Here is a 23097-nt window from a genome sequence, read left to right on the forward strand (position 1 = left end):
TCCCCCACATATATGCAGCAATTAGTTAAACTTATTTTAGTATGCAAAATCTGTGCTGTTACCCATTTAAATGCACTGGAGACACAGCAAATACCCTATCTCAAAGGTAAAACCACAGCTGTTTTATGGCTTATTAAAAGCTGACATATTTGGAGATTGTTAGGTCAGCAGCAATTAAGCATTCATATTCTTCCACGAGTACAGCTGACATCCCCCTCTTCAGTCTTTCTCAGAGACTGCATCTTCTCCTGTGGTTCATCCCCAGTTTGTCACCACTTTACCTAATCCATATCTGTCCCTACCATATATTGCATGTGGGTAAGGTTTTGTTTGTCTGCAAATTCTAATCCTGGAGATTTTCACTTTTGACAAAATACAACAATCTGTTAGGAGCAGTTGTTCACACACACTTCAGCACATGGTTACAGCACTGGCCTGGCCAAGAAGGAAGCCTACCAACCAGTTGGAATATGTCTAAGTGCTGTTTTGTCTGAGCAGGGAGCAAAGTTTGATCTTTTTTAATCTTTTGTGATTTATTTCATGAGGGAGTACAAATTGCTTTCATACTCCACATGCTCCACACTTACTTGGTCACAAAAAGGAGCAAAGGTTTCTAACAGGAAATATTTGCTGGAAGGGGATAGTAGCAGAAGAAGAAAATAGTTGCACACATATTGCAGAAAAAAAAAATTCCCAGGGTTTCCAAGGGAATGCATTTAGAGATCCTTGAAGCTTGATTGATACTATCTCCTTGTATCAGTCTGGTGCCTGGAGCAGCTTAATGAAACAGTTACTAAGTATCATCTGTGATTCCAGCCAGATGAGTCAGACAAGTCCATGTAAACTCAGTTATTCCTCATCCTGGACCCACATTACCATTAGGAAACAATTGAATGGATTCCAGTTTTACTCCATGCAATGAGACTGATATACTGTCGAAAGCAGCCAGTCACTGTTTTCATCTAACCTGTGCATTAAAATGGTTTTACTGGCTTTTCAATCACAATGATCCTCATCAACTTTAAGTTTAAGTCTGTAGTCGTTTTCTTAACTTTTCAATTATTGTTACACACCAAAGGGCATTAATGTTTTATCATGCTTGAAATGTAAAGGAATGCTGCCTGCTTCTCTTGCTTTAAAGGTTCATTCTTCTAAACAGAAGTGTTTTTGTATTTATAAATTACATAAAAGAGTCTATAGTTGCATCTGTAAAAATACGAGACAGAAAGTGGAAATTGGAAGAAAAAGTGCAAATATTTATTTTATAAACTGTGTATGATGCCAGAAAGGAATAGTAAGGTGTTTATCTGGAGGTTTGGGTGTTATATTACTGATCTCCTATTACCTCAGCTACACAAATGTCATAGGTCCTTGATCAAAGCCAAACCTTATTCAATTTATAATAGTAGCTTTAAGTATTAGCAAGAGCATTGCTCATAGTTTCAGTTGTCTTTTTGTGGTCTTTTTCAGTGTTTGTGCAAAGGAGCTTCATGTTTTTAGAGCTGAGATTGACGAAACTTTCCTATTGATTCCTGTCCTGTTGATAAAAGAATCTAAACCATGAAGCAAATAAAAGATTAAAATGCTGTGGAGTTTCTTTCAGTAGTAACTATGCATATATTTACTAGAACAATCAATCAGTTATCAAACAAACATACTCACTCCTAATATTGGATGTCTGTTCACTGTATCATATTTTTGTGAAATTATATTTTCATAAAATAAAAGAAGCACAGTCTGAACAATGTAAATACAGGTGGGAAATGATCCAGCAGCTTCACTAGCTGCATGTGATAATAGAGCTTTCAGTAACCACAGGAAAAGATGAAGGAATAGAAGAAAAAGTACTTTTCTTTTCCATTTACACTGATTTTTTTTTTCTGTATTTCTGTGAGTCTGTATTTACTGCTGTCTGTCCTCATTGTGAAAACAGGATGTCTTGTCATCTTGAAGTGGTAATGAAACCTTTCTCTATGTTTCTTATGGGGCATAATGGTCACTAATTATCCAAAAAGTTGACTCCTGATGCAATCATCTGAGGTGACATTGCACCTTCAGGTGTGGTGTCGACGAACAGCAGAACCAGCACAAGCACAGGCATGGGAGTACAGTCACATTCTTTTGTTGGGTGTATCTAATGGGGCTGTTCTAATAGACAGACTGGCTCAGCAGGGTTCAGATGGAACTGTGAGCAGATGGGGCAAAATGGGAAAATAACCCTTAATGTAGGCTTTCTGCCAACTGCACTGTTACTTTTTCTTCACATCTCCATCTTCTCAGAAAAACACTTCAGAGCTATGATTCACAGGTAACGTACTTTCTGTTCTCACTCGTCTTCTCTCTGCCGTCATTACTTTTCTCCATTTGTCACTCAGTCTCTGCAACCCTGCCCAGAAAATGTCCTTGAGTCTGAAATTGTTAATTCAGCAGAGTAGGGAGAAGTAGCAAAATGTGTTGAAAATGGCAGCATTGGCCAAGCTACTCATAATCCTCAGCAGTTTGGACACAGGTTGGGTGATGGCCAAATGTCTCACATTAACCTCATTCTCAGATACAATATAAATTTGATCATGCAAGTACTCAACACTTGATTGACAAGTGGATTATCTGACAATAACAACAGCTTACTGTTGTCAGTTCCTGGCTCACCTTCCAGATCCAAATTGTAAATTTGTGTGTGATGTAGTCGTAGACCCTCTTCCCTGACCTTGGATAAAACCTGCAGCTGTGAAGCAAGGCATAACTGCAGGGGTGCAACTTATGTGATTGAGGTAAGAAGGGATTTGTAGTCTCATTTGCTGTTATTGCAGTAAATCTAAGTGAAAATGTAGCTGGCTGATTCTGATCTTCTAAAAACATAACTGTTCGCAACTACATCTCATGTCACTTGTTTTTCTCTTTGTTGTTTTTTTAACAGAGTTTTCTATATTCTTTTTGTGATTCCTGCTCTATTTTTGAAAGCATCACATAAATGATTAATAAAGCTTCCACTATTGTGCTGTGTGAATAAACAAGCACAGCTATCTGGCTCTGAGGACTCATAAATGTATGCAGCTTTACAAAACTGTATGCAATTTTGTGAAGCTGCAGGTATTAAATTAACTCAGAGGAAAGACTTCTACAAACAGCTTGAAGCAACGAAAGAACTCCAACTCCTTGTAATATTTTGTAAGTTGCCAGACCTGGAATACATTCTCTTGAGTCTCATTAAGCTAATAACTTAGACGAGTCTTTGTGCGCTCCTCCACCATATTAAACAAGTGCACCTTCATCTTTTGTTATGTTTCTGATGCTCAAATGAAAAACCTGATGCTCAGATTTTGTTGAACTCTGTAGCAGTTTTAATCAATAAGAAAGGTGAGGCATCTTTTCATTTTGCATGAGTTTTTGTTTTGTTTTTTTATTCAGGCAAGATTACACACATTCTGTTATGAACTGGGAACACTGTAAGTATCATATTATGATAATAGACAGTGTTAGAGCAGCCAGCTCTAATATCCTCCAGGCACTGCACATTTTTTTATATGTTCTGTCACTTTTTGTCTGCCTTGACTCATTGGAATAGCTCCCTGTCTGTTTCACAACCTCCTGTTTCACAAATCAAGAACTTGGTAAGAATGTGAATAATGAGAATAAAGAAACCGATGAAAAGTAGCTGCTGCAGTTTGACGTTGAGCACCCACCATGTAGAGTAGCAGGAAAAAATATATAGATTCTATTATTTACAGATATGTACCTTGAACTGATTTTAGCATGATACAACAACACCTGAGGCTGTTGTTGTTAACCTATGCCCCCACCAATCCGGTGTGGAAATCTCGTACTTGAATATCTCATCATCTGCAGTATGTAATATCACCCAAAGATTCTGAGAGTCTGGAGAAATCTCTGTGTGCAAGGGGCAAGGGACAAGGCTAAATATCAATATTGGATGCTGGCCATCTTTGGGCCCTCTGGCAGTACTAAATTAAAAACAGGCAGGATTCTGTCATGGAAATCATTGTATGGACTCAGGAACGTTTCCAGGAACACTTCTACTCTTAAGTATACTAGGAACCACAAGTAAGCCAGCAGCCTGAGAGCGAAGTGCTCTATTGGGGTGATTTGGTACTATAAGGTCTTTGAGATAAGATGGGGCCTGATTATTCAAGACCTTGTATGTGAGGAGAAGTACTTTAAATTCTATTCTAGATTTAACAGGGAGCCAATGAAGAGAAGCCAATATGGGAGAAATCTGCTCTCTCTTTCTAGTCCCTGTCAGTACTCTAGCTGCAGCGTTTTTGAATCAGCTGAAGGCTTTTCAGGGAGCTTTTAGGACAGCCTGATAATAATGAATTACAATAGTCCAGCCTAGAATTAATAAATGCATGAATTAGCTTTTCAGCATCACTCTGAGAAAGGATGTTTCTAATTTTAGAAATATTGCGCAAATGCAAAAAAGTGGTCCTACATATTTGTTTAATATGTGCATTGAAGAACATTTCCTGGTCAAAAATGACTCCAAGATTTCTCACGGTGTTACTAGAGGCCAAAGTAATGCCATGCAGAGTAAGTATCTGGTTTGACACCATGTTTCTAAGATTTGTGGGGCCAAGTACATGGTACACACTGGACAGATTGCAGGCTAACACAGAGAAACACATAACCATCCACACTCACATTCACACCTATCAGCAATTTAGAATCACCAAATAACCTACCCCCACTAATTGCATGTCTTTGGACTGTGGCAGGTAGTCAGAGTACCTGAAGAGAACCCATGCAAACATGGGGAGAACATACAAACGCCACACAGAAAGGCCCCAGCCAGACGGTGGTTTTGCTTCACTGTGTTTCCCTACAGTTCATCGTACCATTGACAAATGTTGGTTAAAGCTCTGTCATGCAAAGAAGAAACCAATGCCAATGGATTTGCCAGCTTGCATGCCCGGAGAGGCATTCAAGATGTACCGAATCAATTTATTCAGGGATACCTGTAGTCTATTTTTATATCCCAGAATACCATGAAATACTGACATAGTCGTAATGACTTTGCATAAGAGCCAATACCAACATTCTCGTTGTTGTTGGGGTAATATGATTTGCTTGCCAACAAAGAAACTTTAACTTAACATTGCAGCACATTGTACCTGCGTAGAGTTTATTTTGTGAGATTTTCTTTTTGATACAACGAGAATTGGCTCAGTTTTTCCACAATGTAGGGAGAGCCTGTTGTCAATTAGTCTTTCTCTGATTGATTCCATTTCTTATGAAAGCCTGCACTGGGTAACCTCAACACTTTTATCTGCCACACTAAGGGCTGTGTCATCCACATATAAAAGACACTTAGACGACACCGCTGAGGCAATATCATTTATATAAACTAAAAATAACAGCGGAACAAGAATAGATATATTTGCTGGTTCAGATGGAGTGTTCCCTAATAATAGATATTACTGTCTATTCTGCAAATATGAAGCAAACCAGTCTAATGCTGATTTATAAACCCTATACTGTAGCTTCAGGTTTCATAAGTAAAACACCATGATCCACTGTATCAAAAGCTTTTCCATCTAACAAAACCGTCCCTATGTAATTACTTTTATCTTGTTCCATTCTTATGTAATCCATCAGATGAACCAAGCAAGCCTCAGTTGAAAAAGATGAACAAAAAACAAATTAAAACTCATGTAAGAGTTTCTGATCAGAGAGGCAGTGGTACAGTTTATGCACCACTTTCTCAAATAATTTGGAAATGGTGGAAAGAATGGTACAAGTCTGTAGTTACCAGGGATCCATTTTACAATTTTTCTTATGTAGTGGAATAACACTTGTCATGTTTAAATCATTTGGACTTTGACCTAAAAAAAAAACAAAAAACAGATAGGCAAGGGGTTCTGAGATTATCTTAGCACCATCTTTAACAAATTTAGGCGATAACTGATCCAAGCCGGTAGCCTTACTTAAATTCAAATTTGACTAAATCTTACATATATCCTCCGTAGACACCTGAGAAAGACAACAACCATCCACCACACTATTATAAAACTGTTGAAAATATGTTCTGCCATATTTATGAGTGCTCCTAATTTTTAGTTACTATACCAATGTTTCTCAAAATATTCCACAACTTTTTGGGTTCAGCACAATGGTCAGCAATTGTAGAACTGATATAATCAGACTTTGCTGCTTTTTTCTTGTGCTGAACAGTATTACATAATACAATATACAGCTTGTAAAGTTCATAGTTTGAAGTCTTTCTAGTCTTTCAGTGGATTTACTATTAAATCAACATTAAAATCCCCTTTAATAACACATTCAAACTTGTCCAAGGTCACGGTTTTCAAACATGAACATTCAAGTTCAACAAAAAAGTTACTTTTGTGAGTTGGCCTCTAGCACACGCCAAGCAGAACCAGTTTAGTCTTTAGTAAACCTAACTCCAGCCAGACTGATTCAAGACTATCATCAATATCTGCTCTTTGATTAAAAAGCAGCATCTTCATGCACATAGACACAAACTCCTGCACCTTGTCGATGTTGGTCCTTTTGCACAGATAAGTACCCAGGAATCTCAATCTCCAAATCTACTACAGAAACATCCAACCATGATTCTATTATCCCGATGATACTGGGAGTTGTAGCTGCCAACGAATTTCATCAGTTTTTGGCAGCAGCCTACATATATTCAGATGAATCAAGGTAAGTCCTTTTGTCTTGAGATGACGAATAAGTAATTCTATCCACTTCACAAAGTTGACTAACGTCTCTTGAGCCACATCGATTGCATAATGAGCTCTTGTAAGTTTGGGATTTACTGGCAAATCTCTAACAAAAAACCCCAACTGTGGAAATGCTTGTTTTAAGACCTGAGATCTTAGAGGTCTTTTTAATATACTTTTCTAAATCATTGTTCAATATAATATCATGTAGAGCTACACTCACTGGCCACTTTATTGGGTACTGGATTGAACCTACTTTTGTCTTAAGAACTGCTTTAATCCTGCAAGTTGCAGGACATTCCTCTGAGATTTTGGTCCACACTGACTTGATAGCATCACACATCTGCAGATTTGTCAGCTGCATATCCATGATGCAAATGTCCTGTTCTACCACATCCCAAAGGTGCTCTGTTGCACTGAGATCTGTTGACTGTGGAAGCCATTTGCATACACTGAACTCACTGTCACATTTTAAAAAGTTTGAGATCATTTGAGCTGTGTGACATGGTGCGTTATCCCACTGGAAGCAGACATCAGAAGATGGGTTCACTGTGGTCTTATAGAGATGGGCATGGTCAGCAATAATACTCAGGTAGGCCGTGGTGTTTTAACAATTGTATCTGTAGCTGTTGTATCCCATCTGCTTCAAGGCTGGACACGCTGTAGATTCAGAAATGGTCTTGAACGTACCTTGGTTGTAACAAGTGGTTATTTGAGTTAATGTTGGCTTCTTATCTGTTCAGAGCAGTCTGAAACGTTCTTCTCTGACCTCTGGCTTCAATAAGGTATTTTCACCCAGAGAACTGCATCTCAATGGATATTTTCTCTTTTATGGACCATATTCTGTAAACTCCAGAGATAGTTGTGCAGGGAAATCCTAGCAGATCAGCAGTTTCTGAAATACTCAGATCAGCCCTTCTGGCACCAATAACCATGCCATATTCAGAATCACTTACATCATTTTTTCTTCCCCGTTCTGATGTTCAGAACGCATCTAAAATATACAATCGTTTCTCATCTGCTTTCAAAGATAGTCATCTTTTTTGATGTGGTTTCATTTATATGTTTCTAAACACATCCCAATAAACCTCAGCAGCTCCATGTAATCTATAGTACAAATACTGTATGCTATCAGAGAAATGTACTTGTCAACAGAAAATGCTGATAACAGGTGAGGCCACCAGATGTCAGTGTAGACTCAGAGGACACTGTCTTGAATTGAAATTACCATTCAAATGTTTGGTATAACCACTTGTTTTAATATTTTTTTGGAAAAGATATTTTACAAAAACTTTAAGAAATTATGAAACTTGAAGATGTGCTATGAGTGTGAGAAAACCAAATCATAAATTCTTATCTCTAAACTGTCTCGGCTCAATATGGGATGATGGTATTTTGCAGACTTGCTGATAAAACTCAGCTATCATGAAAAGGGCAGATTTGTCACTAGCCAGTTTCAGACACTGTGCTTCCACAGAGTATATGTGATATGTGCCATAATGGGAGCTACTCCCAAAGAGATGAAATTGTGGGTTTATCCTGCTGCTGCTTCAATTACTCTTACAGAGACCTCACAGCAGAGCACAGAGTGAGCACAGACTAGACTGGAACACCAGTAATGGAAATTATGAATTTGGGGATTTGTTGGCTGTCTTGCACTGTTTCTCTTAGCAGCTAAAAGCAAACATAACTAAAAGTTTGGTCTATTAAAAAATACCTGAATATGCCAATGAATAAGAGCAGTATTGTAACATATTTTATTGTATTAAATAGTTTGATTCATTACAACACAATAATTCATTTACCAGTCCACTGCTGTTCAGTGTGAAACAGATTTTTGACTCATGATGATGATGATTATTATAAGAATTGGAAAATGTAAACATAAGCATCTTCTAACTGTTCTTGCTAAGAGGGTATGAAGGGTCTGAATCCAGAACAGTTTAATGGAGTGGTTACATGCTTTGTAATTTAATATGACACCACATAAGTTGCATATTAAAGAAGATCACTGTTTAAGATCATGTGCCTATTTTTATTTTTTTGGCAGGGATTAGTGATAACAAAAACAGCCCAGCAAAGAATTAAAAAAAAATGCATTTTACAAGCTAGTATTGTTAGTGAGCTTTTTATTATTGTTGTTTTATTGTTTCTACAGTATTTTAAAGCATCTATGCCTATTAGATGAAAAGTGCTCCATGAATAAATTTGGCTTGACTTAGTTTATTGCTTCTCTCTTAGCTAAGTGTCTTCAGGCCCTGGGTCATATTTTACTAACAGAGATAATGTGGTAACAGTCTTTTTGTCTTACTCATAATATTTTTGCAAAATGTCAAACTATTTATTTAATGAAGTATTATTACATTTAAATGCTTTTTAAAATGCATTTGGTATCCAAAATATTTTGTTTTTGTTTTATTTTTCCCCCCATAATTGCTTGCATTCCCACCGTGATGCAATCCTTATTTTCTCTGAATGGTTCCAAAGTTAATGGAAATGATTATGTGGCCTCAAGCAGGTATTTAAGATAGCAATGGCAGACTCATCTGGAGCCAACTTGTCCTTTCAGGCCTTTAAATTCTAACCTTTCTATCTGAAGAGCCAGTAATTGGTGCGCAGTGCATAGTGTGCAGATCTAAGGAGCACTGAGTCCACTTAGCATGACACCAGCACTGCATGGGCTTTTCTCAGAGCACCTGAGAGCCTTACAACATTAAGATTCCACCTGAGTGCTGGCCCTTCTGGTAAAATGTGAATGAACACAGAAACAGGCAGCACTCTGTCTTTTTTTGCAGCCCGCCTCTGCGGGATGAAACACCTTGAATTCTGCAGCAGTCATGCTGCTCCCCCTAACCCTGGAGATATGGTTGGATAGGTCAATATAATGCCCAGCTAGAGTCCAGCCCCTCTCTGCATGCTGAACAGGAAGAGACAGAAGCCTGTGGGTCAAGACAGAAGAGGCTGCTCAAGACACTTCGATGTAATCATTTTTATCTGTGGTATAGTAGCTGACTTGCCTGGCAGTCAAGGAAAAAGCCTTCAAGGGCTTGTTCTGACATTTGGATTTAATCGCAGAACAAATCGTGGCCTAGAGTATAAGACACATGGGCTGGCAGGGCTTTCTTAAGGGGCAATCTGTTACAGAGAGCTAGAGAGCAAAATGAGACCTAATTAACATGTCGCTGTAATCTGGACTGTGTCTAAATATGATTTCCACTGGGGTTATTATATTTACACGATGTACTGTGCCATGTTTGTGACATGAATTTTATTTCCATCACATTTAATGAATCTTGCCAAATATTGGCAAAATGTAAATGATTTTCTTAAAGGATTATGGAAATGCAAACATCAAGAGTCTAAATGATCCAACCCAGTAATGTATCAATCCAGTCCAGCCATGCATTGTTAGCTGGTCAGTCCTGCGCTTTCATTCAGGCTGCGCCTACCAGATAAAGTCCCATAAAAATTTCTACAGACATTTATATACCGAGAGGATACGCTTTTACATCCACCATAAAGTTGACATTTTTGCTTGTGAGTGAAATGTCTCATGAAATTCAAACACTTTAGTCAAAAATCATAAAGCTCGCTTTATCATTCATGCAGATGATATTTGATAGTCCCTTCTTTTTCACCACATGAATGCATCTGTGCACTCAAAACAGCAAGTATAAGCATGATATTTCACAGTTTCAGATAATCGGTGAGTCTGAAAACGTAATTGTTGTTTAAAGAAAACTAAAGAAAAATCATCCACATCTGCATTCTGTTCTACTGTACTATCCTAAGTGTTACCAGTCATCAGCACAATACTCACAGCATGACCTTAGTGTCATACTGTGGAGTTTTTATTCCATTTTAATTGATAGAAATAGATGAGCCATACTCCCATTATTTTTTTACAGTGTGTTTACACTGTTTTCTTTCTGCCTGTCTCCTCTCTGACAGCTCAAGTATTACTAAAGCAGCTCTATTTTGTGTAAAAAAAAAAAAGAGAGAGAAAAAAAAAGCACACTTGAGACAACCTTCATGGCTTTGATTCCAGTATGAAATTCATCCTTTTAGAGTTACACTTCCAAAACATTGTTGAGGCTTTGTGCTGCTGTTATGCAATGATCCCATTCTGCCAAGCTGCTTAGACAGTCAGCTAACAGCCACAAGCAGCTTGCTCTGTCCTACTGCTGTCTCATATATTCATATTGGCCAGAGAGGGAATCTGAACGCTGGAAACTGTCCAGACACATATTTCCCGTTTCTGGGGATTGTCTCTGGGGTGCGTCTCAGGATCCAGCTGGAACTGGAGTGTACGAGCTATTCGCGCTGGTGACGATGGGAGAGGGCTTCCAGTCTGGCTGGTAAAAGTGGACGTTATGGGTTCGAGCCCAGTTTGCAAACACCGTCTTCTCCGTGATGAAGCGGTGGTGGCTTCCTCGCCGATTTCTCTCATGAGAAAGATACATGGAACACTCGCTGGGCCCCGAGGGCTCATAGTAATGATATGGTACAGTAGGATGGGAGGAGGATCTACACAGGAGAGAAGAGAGAGGAGTAAGCCATGAAAAGGCATGAAAGTCAATGTGCACAGGAGGGATGTCGAAATAGTGTGTAATTATGAGATTCATGGTTGGGGAGGGGGAAAGAAACAAGTCAGAGAGGAGGATAAAGAGAGGCAGGAGCAAAGAAAAGGAGAAAGATCAGAAGAATCTGCACTCACAGATGTGTTCATTATACACTTTGCTATTCCTCTGACACTCACAGTTACACGAAGCTCAGTGGAAGAGCTTTCTGTGACATGTAAGAGTGCCCTGCATTTTTCAAAATGCCATTTGTGTTCTTGTAGCCTAAGGTCCCAAAAACATTATCAGTGTTGTCATGCTACACAGACATATTAAACAGCTGCACTGTATATTATCAGTTGTGCTATTTCCATTGTAAAATGTCAATATATTGTCAACTTTGCTGTCCCTCACTGGACTGTGTGGTCATAACAGACACACAAAGTTGCCACTGCAGGGAGTAAATGCTATATTGCCATTTCAAGTTGGAAGACATCATTAAAGATGCACTAGACAAGACTTTATGTGGAAACACCAGCGGTGTCAGCACACAGTAAATCACAGAGTGAAGACAGAAGAAGCATTCCATTTGCTTCATGCACTATTTGGCCCACTGGCTCAAACAGGAAGTGACAAACTGAACCCGCCGTGCAGATAAAGCATCTTGATATGTATTTTAACAGACAAAAATAGAAAACGAAATTCACAAACCTGTGAATAAGAGTTAAAAAATATGTGCATATGAAATCACTTTAATTGTCTGGTTTCCATAATTAATCACGTGCACATGTGGCATGCTATTTATTTTAATACTTATAAATTCAGTGGATTGGCTTATAAAATTTAAATATTTATCTCATGCGTTTGGTACTAAAAAAAGCATACACTGTAATATTGTAGGGTCTTTAAAATATAAAGATCCTACTGGCTGTTGGCACAATATTGATAAAAACCAAATGAATTGAATTAAATGGAACTAAATGAGTTTGACCATATTCATCTTCCAGCAGTTACTGAGCGCAAATTTAAAATCAAAGCAAAGCAACTAAATATTTGGATTAGAAAAAAGAATCTGCAGAACTCTACCGGCAGAAATCAGGAGGCACCATGCCATAGACGTTGATCCTATCACAAAGCTCCAGAGCTATGGCCATAGTAAACCAGCCGGTGCTCAACCACGAGTTGGAACTCTTCCTGGAAGAAAAGAGAAGATCACCATTTTTTTTTCACTGTGAGCACTGGCTTCTTACTGAGTGTTCAGAAAAGGATGTAAGGATGTGGAACCATATTTTTAGATTTCACCTGACCTCCAGTTGCTTAACAGGAAACATTGTAGCTGACTGTGTGACAGTTGATAAGTGGACTTTTTAAAAAGGGCATAATGTTTTCTATGGATTGTTCAGAACAGAAAAGAAAATATCAATTAAAAGAAAATCATTTGCTATGACACTGACCATTGTTACATGAAAGCAGAAGTGACTGGATTACCATTCAAAGGCAACATCTGCTTTTTTTTTTTCTTTCATTCTGTTGGCTTATTGTTCACATGCAAATGAGTTTAGATGAATAGCTGGATTCAGTGAGGTGTCTTTGTCTGCTTTTGTCTTTTTTTGCAAGGTCATATTCAGTCAGCCATTTTTCTACTTTGCCTGTCCCACATATGCAAAGAGACAATTATCGTGTTAAAAGGCAGGAAACGTGCATCTGTTTCACATTCACTATAAAAGGAAAGAACGTGTATACCTGTTTGATCTACCAGCTTAAAATGTTTGACCATAAAATTTGTTCTATTTTGCCAGCTGAGACTTTATTGAGCTGAAATATATGAGAAGAGGTTCTATAGAATTGCATTGCTTTTTAATATAATATTAAAGAGGATTTTATTTGAGATACAGGATTGGGACGACACTTTTACAAATGCCTAGCTGCCCCACCCGACTTATTTGCCCCATGTTTACCTCCTTTCTCTGTCTGTCACCTATTCTCATAGGTAATTTAGACCTCTGTGTTAAATTTACACTGAAGGTATGCCTGTGAAACCCTACAACGTAATCTATGGCATAACCTGACGTGCACCTCCCTGGAACTCTACATGTCACATCAACATAGCATGCAACTTTTTCCAGCTACTCTTTTGCCGCAGTCTTTGGATCAGTGACTGAGTAATAATCATAGCCTCAATATAAGACTCACAGATGTCAGCAAATTCCCAAAGGGAGATTGCCAAAACTATCAGAATGGATGTGAAAAACTTGAGGGACAAATATATTTGCCTCTGAAAAAAAAAAGACCACAAAAAAGAGCGGAGACCCAGGATGGAAAAACATCCCAGGATTTTATTTGTGTCTATCGTTGCTGGCACTCCATATAAAACACCCAAACATGACCACAAGGTAATTGTGGCACACCACACACAAGCATAAAGGCTGGCAACAGTGTCAACCACTTACGTAAGTTGCATCTGCAAAGATTCAATGCATAAGTCTAAATCAACTGTCATAGGTATCAAATGGTTCTGCAAAGTCTGGGAGCTGCTGCAGCTCTTCACTAAAGCCTTATCCAACCTGCCAGCGCTCTCCCAGCTCAGTGGCCCTCATTTATCCATCACATCCTGTTTGCACAATCAATGTGTGTTTGGAGTTTGTTCATGAATTATGTTTTACATTTAGAAGGCAATATCAATATGTGGAATCTCCTGTGCATTCTAATAATAATAATAATACTAATAATAACAACAATAATAATAATAATAATATGTCTTTTCATTCTTTAAGTTGTGTTCAAAGTGACGCATCACAACAAAAAATACTAAGTAATCCCGTACTCTTGCCCTTGCTTATTTAAAAACATAATTCTGCTTTGTGCTGACTTCTGTCCATAAAAGAAATTAGAAAGCAGTTACTAATATACAAATTTATTACTAAGGAAGATCTGTGTAATATTCTCCTTGTGGCAAATGTAAAGTGGGTTACACTGATGACAGTTCCTCTCTGTGTTTGCTTCTCTCTTGATTTCTTTTCACCTTTCCATATTCAAGTCCCACAAATATAAAACTCAGAAGACAAGACTCATTTTGTCAATATGTACCTATCAATCCCAGTTTCCTTTTTAAATAATTCATCAAACTTCAGCATCTTTATCCTGGAAATAATGAAGACTTTAAGCTTGGGTAGCAGCTGGTTTAGAAGCCTTAGATTGTTGTAAACATGCCCTTTTCCATCTCGTCTCATGCAGCTGCTTGGTCCCCAGAAGATGAACACGGTGTCTTGGCTCATGTTGAGGAGTTCCTGTCTGCTCTGCAGCACCCTTTGCAGGCTGGAGTGAGCTATAACGCGCAGGCTTGTGCGCTGTCCAATGTCCTGCTGATACCCTAAGGTGGGAGCATCGTTCATACGAATAACACACTCAGAGCGGTCGATTTCTTTTCCCCTCTTGCTTCCAGTCAGCTGGCCAGAGCTGGTCACCAGGGCACAATTCCTGCAGTGCATTTTCAGCAGCTGTGGAGGGTAAAGGTCAAAAGTCAGAAATCGCTGCAGTTTCATTCAAATTATGTAGTTAGACAATTGGTGAAAGAAAAAAAATCCAGCCACAAGTCACAGATGAACTTAACAATTTTGAGTGCAGAAGTACTCATTGGACTTCTTGAAAACTCAATATAGCTTTAGCTTCATAGACAGTTGTGGAGACATGTGCTTTCAGGTGCCATTCAATGGCTCTGGGAGAGAAGCAACAAATGAAATACCATCAAGGACAAGTCTTATTTTCAGAGATCCTCAGCTTGGTCTAAAAATGTGGCAGCCGAGAAAAAAAAAAAACAATGAACTTGAAAGACTGCAGCACAATAACACATGCAGACAAAACAGCCAACACAAGGGCACTTTTCAAAAGCTCAAAGCATAAAGCATGTCTGAGATTGGGGCCCAAGTGAGGATTTTAATTGTGGAGTTTAAAGTAAATTCAAATAGTGCCCTTTTAATAGATGATTATTCAATCAACTGCATCCAGACCGGTCTTGAATCAAGCAGCTATACTTGTATTGGCATGTCTGTCAAATAGTTTATTATTCAAATGCACAGTTGAGAGTGTAGCAGAGACTATTTGACACAGTGTTTTATTTAATATCAGCATCACACATTTATTCAGGCAAATAAAAACCTCAGAGCAGTTTTCACTTAAAATGAAAATGAAAAACAAACGTCTGTTGGAATACATGTCTGAGGAATACATCTATTGGTCAAAATCCAGTTCACTTGGAGGCTAATTCATGCAAGCTTTTCTCAGAAAACTCTGCAGCATTAAAGTGCTTGTTTGGGTTTGAATGGTAAGAACCAGGTATTCATGTTGTGGCATCCAACCAGGTTTTTCAAAGCTGAAAAATGCACGCTCAGACTGAATGATCCGACAGCAAACACCCAGAGACTCTTCACATGAATTATTCCCCACCCTAATAGAGAGCTACATTGGCATTCTGAACTGTGTTCGGTGCTTCACACTCCATCAGGTTCCGAGGTGGGAACGTGTTTATGTGTGTGCGTGTGTATGTGTGCAGACAGGTGATATTACCAATGCCAGAGGCTGCGCTGCTACCACTGCTATATTTATAATACACCCCCACTATCTCTGTGACCCCTCGCTGAATGATTGCCTTGTGTGCGTCTGTGTATCTGCCTCTTTGTAAATGTGTGTATGACTGTAATGTCTGGGGATGTCTGTAAGTCTGTGTGGAGAGCTTGATGTAGCCCCCAAAATATGTAAGGCAATCACATTTCTCTGCAACTGTCCAAAAAAAATGTCCAGATCCAAAACTAGTTAGAATTCCTTCAAACAAACATACGCAATAAAAGTCTGTGTTCAGTCATTACATTTCCATTCTCCATCATATTTCCCCCTAAAAACCATCCCTGTTGGGATGTGCACGCTCTCTCAATATCAGGTAGGTTGGAGCAAATTACACACTTGGTTGCACAAACACACCCTCCCTGTCTTAGCTGGGAAGAATCAGAGTCCTTTAAGGTCTTTCTTCCTCTGAAAACAACAGAGAGAAAGTGCATTTTCCCCTAAGCAGTGTCCAAGCAATTACTCCAAAGCATAATCCAAATTATAATAATTTTAATAGTCAGGGAGGTGTGTTGAACTAGTAAAAGGCAATTGAAGGTTGCAGGGCTGGTGTCATAGTTTAAAGTGCCTGTGAAATAATAAAAGTGTCCTTGACAGTAATGCTGAAGTTCCAGCTCCAGCTCTCTGAGCTTCCGACAGCTTGATGTTGCTGGGAAATAGGCACTTATAAAGCCTGTATCCCACTGAGAGTGGCTTTCAAAATCAGAAGGACAATATTTCAGAGGCCAGGCAGCTGAAGGTGCAACCCACAGACTAGTGAATGAATAAATAAATGAATTCAATGTTTTACAAGTAGTTTTCACTCATATTCAGCCTTGAATTACCACAACAGTCCTTTGATTTGTGAACGAACCACCACTTTAACACTTGCTGACTCCTACACACGCACATACAGATTTTATTATGCAGACAGAAGGTTGTCTACCTCGATCAATAATGCACAACCTTTAAAGCAGTACACTTTCTTCAAATAACGTGACCTAAAAAGGCACTAATTTCAACCTTACAAGGCTACTCTATGAAATATGATGTGAGGCAGACTGCATTAATGAGGTCCATATTGTTAAGAGCAGCACAAGAAGATGCAGTTCAGAGTATGGCTCTGGTTCCAGTCCCAGTCAATTACTGCCCACTCACTGACTCTAGACTAATCAGTATGATCCTGATTATACACTTCCCAGGGGAACCCAAGATCATAATTACTTTCAGAGCAATCCCCATCAGTCAGCTTTTGATATTGAACAAGAGCTTCTATTGTGCCTCCAGTCTCCAAATTCATGTCTACAAGCGCACTCAGTTTGAAAAGGTTACATCGCACAGACTTGTAGGAAGAAGTCTTGGCCTGAGCTATTTAATAGTCAGAAAGATGTATTGAATAAAAACAAACAAACAAAAAATGGCCCTCGCTCTCATAATTATCCACAGATTAAACAGCGGATGCTGGTCTTATGGTCTTTTAAAAAAAAATCCCAAAACAGGAACATGAAGGTTCACATCCACTGTCACATCCACAGTTTCAGACTTAGCTTTTGGACTTAACTTTTGTTATTGTGCAACATTTACTTGACAAGTTGTTTTGTTGGATTTAGGCACCATATGACTGATAGATATCCACGTAATCTGCTTTGGTCTCTGTTTAGCATTGATTATAATGGATGGTATTAGTCTACTGAAACTGCTAGAAGGTAGAGTAACGTGTCTGCTGGCACATATGGCAATGGGCTGACAACATCAGAATTGGGTGGACACACTCCACATAGCATCTCAGTTCCTTCCTAACTTCTTCAACTTGTCCGTGACTCTTAGACTCAAGCCCAGTGGTCTCTATAGAGACATTTTCAGAGACCGTTCAAAAACAATAATTGGAGCTTTTTGTGACTATTTTCAGCTGCAGATTTGAAGTGCACTTATGGAAGCTTGACTGCGTAGGAACATATCATCTACAGCATGCCTCAATAATTATACAGAATACACAGACAACAATTTTTTTGATTCAGTTTTGGACTTTTAATTGGATTTCTGATTATAGTGAGAAATATAAAGACTTACACTTTCAAGTTAACTGTCCTCTGAGAGGAGCAATAGTGGGAAAAGAATAAGATGTATTTGCACATGATTCAAAATCACTTGGATGTTAAACATCATCACTATATACTTTCTAAAGTGCACAGAATTGGGACAGTGGCTCAGCTGAGAGCAGGATGAGATGAAAAAGACCCTTCTGCAGCATGAGGGATTCACAATCAGTGCTGCTTTCTTTTCGCAGAGACCAATTAATTACAATAAAATCCTCCCGACAGTTCCTCTAGACATCTCATTAAGCTCCTGCCAATGACACACAATCAGGTCGCAATTCCAAATTTGCTCTGTTCTCAGTTTGAGGAAATAGAGTTAAGTCAATGAAAGCACCTGTCTTCTTCTTAATCCAGTCAAACTAAGACAGAGAGAAGAGATGAAATATTATTTTCTGTTGGTGATATTGATGATTTCCTCTTGACTCCTGCTATTTGCCTAATTTTTCAGTAACACTAATATGACTGAGTGTGGCAGCTGATAATATCACCTGTTTTGCCAGGAGTGCTCCCCTATCTTGAGCTGAATTTAAATTTGTATATCCTAATTCATCCGTTAAGTGAGCTCAAAGGGCTGAATTTATTTTTTCCTGCTTTTTCACATACAAACTGTTATGAAGTGTTGCCTCCGTACGCTATGAGACAGCTTTAAATTGGATGTTAGAAAGGTAAATATAGAATAAATTTGTGGCTTTATAATGGCATCCATTTCGCCAAGGCTACCTGCATTAAAAGCTGTCAGAGCACATTGAGGTATTGCTCATAATAAGTAGGTACATCATAAAGTTGCGCTGGGACACAATCCACACTCGCGCTTTGACACTGGCTTCGTGATTAGAGTGTATAAAGGCCAATGTAGATTGGCTCTGTTGACAGTTCTTCAAAGGTCAACATCTTTTTAACTGGATTCACCAACATATCAGTGAGGTTGAGAAGACGAGGGGCGAAGGAGAAAAATGGAGCGAGAGTATGTTAACCTGCGCGTGTGAAAGAATCTATTCAAGTCAGCAGCTCTAATCACTACAACATGTCAAAGAAAAGAACAACATACTAGAGGCAGAAATCTCACAAAAACCTGCAGACACTGCAGTCACACAGAGAGAGAAACACAATGAACAGCCAGACTTCCAGCCAGTTGCTCAAACTATCCCCCACAAATATGCGCCATAACTCTGATGTGTGATCTTGCTGTATAGAGATTTGTGGGTTTCAACGCTGCTGTTTTCTTTTCACACATTTAAGCAATGAAATGAGAAGAGAGGGAAGCCAAATGTTAAGCCCATAACCCTCAGCTACATGAGGCAGCACGGTCTTAGTGATTAATGTGTGCTGGGTGTTTTGCCACCTCTTGGGTGATGCATAAATGAGCAAAGCCGCCACAGACCACCGCCCACCTTAGTGAAATCACAGCCCATGTGAACAAGATATGCACATAAGTTAATACAGGCAATAATCAGGGTCCAGCAGGCACACCCGATAGAGCTTTTCTCACATTTCCAAGGAACTCTGGCTCTGACGGGGGCATAAAATTTTAACAGTGTGTCTGCATGAGTGTACCAGTGCTGTGAATGTGTGTCTGTGTGTGTGTGTGCACACACACTTGTGTCAAAGCCAACATTCCCTCCACCAGCAGCAGCAGCAGCAGACCTGAGATGACCCTAAAGGGAACTATACAGACAGATCCACCCACTCCACAGATCCTGCAGCAGGTCTGCTCTGGTTAGTCATTCCTGGGCTCTGTCAGAGGATGAAGCAGCAGCAGCAGAGCTAAAAAATCCTCCCACCCCACCCATCAGAGGAAGGTACAGAGTGACACTAAGCAGTATGAAGCTGTTGCAGTGTGGATCCATCGTGAATCACCTGTCAGCTAGGCGGAATTAGACGAACAGGAGAGATTATGAATAAAAAAGTGCCCACGCGAAAAAGTCAAAAATGAAGCAGCTTGCTTACATTTCTCTTAAGAGTACCTGCAAAATCTGTAGATAAATGATTCTTTTTCATTTAGTTTAAAGGGATCTGATTAGTGTTTTACAACATCTCATAGGAGCACTGATCTTAGAATCAAGCTTACTCAAGATAGCACCGAGATGAGTCCAACATGCCTAAGCTGGATTACACCTCTCTCCAAAGTAGCATGACTTTCACACGCTCATCTCATTGATCACTGAGCAGTGTAAGGTGAACGCTAAGCAAAACTTTTCCCCCCAAATCCGTTCCTGTCCAGTGCCACATGAGCAATGCAGCAAGCTTTCCACTCTGCTGTGTCTTGCTGTATATCTTTCTCATTGAGGGGAGACGTGATGCTGTGTGAATGCTCTATTTGAATGAGCAGTCTGTAATAATGCTGTGGGTCACAGTGGTGGGCTTTTGTATTATATTACTGTTGATGGTGCCGCTTCCATGACCAAAAGATTACAGTGGTCATGCCTTGAGTAGATGTTCTAGAAATGCATCCTGTTTTAAGTGCTTTTGTCACTAAATATTTCATGCTGAATATTAATTATGAATTAAGAAACAGAGTAAACTATAAAGAGAATTTTGAGCTAGTTCTAGCACATAAAATCCATTTGAGGTCAATGCTTAAGAGGTGATATGAAAGCCTTTGATAGAATACAAAGGTTTTTCCTCATTAACAAAATTTGTTGCGCGATTTTATTTCACTCATTTTAGAACTTCATTGTTATTGGTGGAAATTGTGAAAAGTTCAAATAAAAAGACAGCACTGCTTCAGAATAAAAATGTTAACGAACACATAAGGCAGTACAAAAATGAAATGCGCACATGAGTTTTCAGTCACTGGAGCCGTTTCAAAAAATACATTTTCAGTGCATACCTGAACTCTACATGCTCTCTGCTTTGCCTGGGTGACAGCAGAATACAGATTAGGTGCAGCTAGTAAAAAAGAAAAAAGAAAAAAAAAAAAAAGGCCACAGCAATCAGTGATTTTTCTGAGGGATAGGTTTTTAACATGTATGCCCATCTGATTATAAAGACGCCCACATGAATAGGGTGAATTCAAATTCCTCAATGTAGAGTCTGACTGAGAAGGTTAGAACGCTGTTAAAGGACAGCCACTGTTGAAACGCTGCGACTAAATCAGTGCAAGGTGAATTTGACTTTCTTGCTTTCTCTTTTCCAAACATTTTCACTCCACAGTGTACTGTGACACATGCTCTGCTGTTGTGTCACTGGTTTCTGGGCACCCATGTGCCTACTGCAAAACCCATTTAGCCACCAGACACTTCTTTTTCACTGCAAACACATAACCAGCCTGCCTTCCTCTCTGTGCAGGCACCTAATGCACTGAAAAAGCTCTGATCCTTCGCCCTACACACTGCCACTGTGGGTGAGGATGGCCCCAACCTTTGATATATCCCAACTTTGATATCTTTGAAAATGGAAACAATTTAATTATTGTTTTTCAAATAAAATCACTGCTAAACATCTTAGATGGTCTGTAGATACTGCACATTCTTCAACTCCTAATCAGCTCCTATAAAAGGTATATATATATATATATATATATATATATATATATATATATATATATATATATATATATATATATATATATATATGTGTGTGTGTGTGTGTGTGTGTGTGTGTGTGTGTGTGTGTGTGTGTGTGCTTCAGCATTTCAAAGAACCAGGTGCAGCATCATCACTGTCTATAACAGGACTTGACTTGTTGTCTCACAGTGCACAGATGGTGCTTATTTACCTTATGATCCATGACACCTGAGTACCCCTCCAGAGATGGCGTTTGGAGCCTCTGTGGTGTAACCAGTCTTTTTGTGGACTGAACAGGCGCATCCAAACGGTGAGAGGATGATGAGGAGGAAGAACTTGATAAGGAAGCTGATCTGTCACCAGAGCTGCTATTGTACACCAACAAAAAGCCTGTAACCATGGTAACGATGATGATGCCACTAACCCCTTGGCACTAGAGAGACACGTGAAACACCAGAAAAACAAATCACAACATGAGGTCAGAGCAGTTGATCTGGAATATTCAGTCAATTTAGGATCTGCTTCTTTGGTCATGAGATTCTTTTTTTTTTGCTAATTAAATGGCAGCTTTCAAAGCGAAGGCAGCACAATAATAATTGCAGCGCGCTTCCCTCATGCAAGGCTGCAAATGCAGTGTCAGCTGCGCTACACAAATGCGCTCAACATGGTCTGTCAACAAGGAAACATGCTTTAAAGAGGCTGCAGAAATAGCATTAGGCAGCTCAGTTCAAACGTGTCATATTTAACCCCATCCCCACTCCCAATCCACGCACGAAAAAAAAAAAAAACTTTAAACGGGTGAGCTCTTATAGGATTATCCTCTGTGAATACTATGAGTATATGGCAAAGTGCAATTGGGTCACATTGGGTGAAAGAGCTCAGTCTGTAACTCACTTCTGAGCAGCATAAACATAAAAAGCTCCCCACAATTGAACCTTACAGTGACACTTCCGACGGCTCTCATTCATAATTACCACTTTTATCTTCATCTTCATTTCCCCTTTTGTCCACGCGCAGAGCGGTTCTTCATGCTACCGGGGGGCAGGCGTCGGGACTCTTCAGCATGCAACACTTAAGCGGCAGCATCACCGGGATCACCGCGCAGCTGAAGAAAACGACACTCCACTACTCTTTTCCCATTCTCTCCTGGACGCCCTCATTCAACAGCGCGCGCCTCATGGTCCTAAACAACTCAACTTCCCGACTTTCCTCAGTTTCCTTCAGGTGGAGACATAAAGCCCACTGCTAAACAGTAATACTGCTGCAATTTTACATGGCGCCTTTTTTTCTTCCCCAGGCAGCAGGAGAGAGCATTTGAATTTCTTTATCTCTTCTGTGTTTATCTATGTCAATTTATTTTTTTAAAAATGCTTAAAATGGATAAAAATGTATTTATAGTTTGAAAAAAGAGAGAAAAGATATAGCAGATACATGTCTGTCTCTCAGGTTTCCCCAAAGCTGTCAGAAAAAGAAGATAAAATGCTGGATTTTATTGATTTACATTTTCCTCAGTACCATTAATTGATTCCGTGATTATTACAGCATTGGTTGTTTATTTTTACTCTCGCATGATTTTTTTTTTTTTTAATAGAAAGAGGAACAGAATAATTTGTGAATGTGAGCATATGAACTTCTGTCA

The 23097-nt window shown here is 39.2% G+C and overlaps 1 protein-coding gene across 1 annotated transcript; it reads right to left on the reverse strand.

Moving 5' to 3' along the window:
• Window positions 1–10678: 10678 nt before the first annotated feature.
• On the reverse strand, window positions 10679–22553 carry st6galnac5b (ST6 (alpha-N-acetyl-neuraminyl-2,3-beta-galactosyl-1,3)-N-acetylgalactosaminide alpha-2,6-sialyltransferase 5b). Its single transcript, XM_030727930.1, has 5 exons — window positions 22433–22553; window positions 21670–21891; window positions 14348–14757; window positions 12347–12454; window positions 10679–11228 (listed from the first exon to the last, which is right to left on the reverse strand). Exons 1-5 carry the CDS (start codon window positions 22451–22453, stop codon window positions 10985–10987), a joined length of 1005 nt encoding a protein of 334 aa, XP_030583790.1. The 5' UTR covers window positions 22454–22553; the 3' UTR covers window positions 10679–10984.
• Window positions 22554–23097: the final 544 nt, after the last annotated feature.

The sequence above is a fragment of the Archocentrus centrarchus genome, chromosome 4 (genome assembly GCF_007364275.1).
Source record: "Archocentrus centrarchus isolate MPI-CPG fArcCen1 chromosome 4, fArcCen1, whole genome shotgun sequence".
NCBI classification, from domain to species: domain Eukaryota; kingdom Metazoa; phylum Chordata; class Actinopteri; order Cichliformes; family Cichlidae; genus Archocentrus; species Archocentrus centrarchus.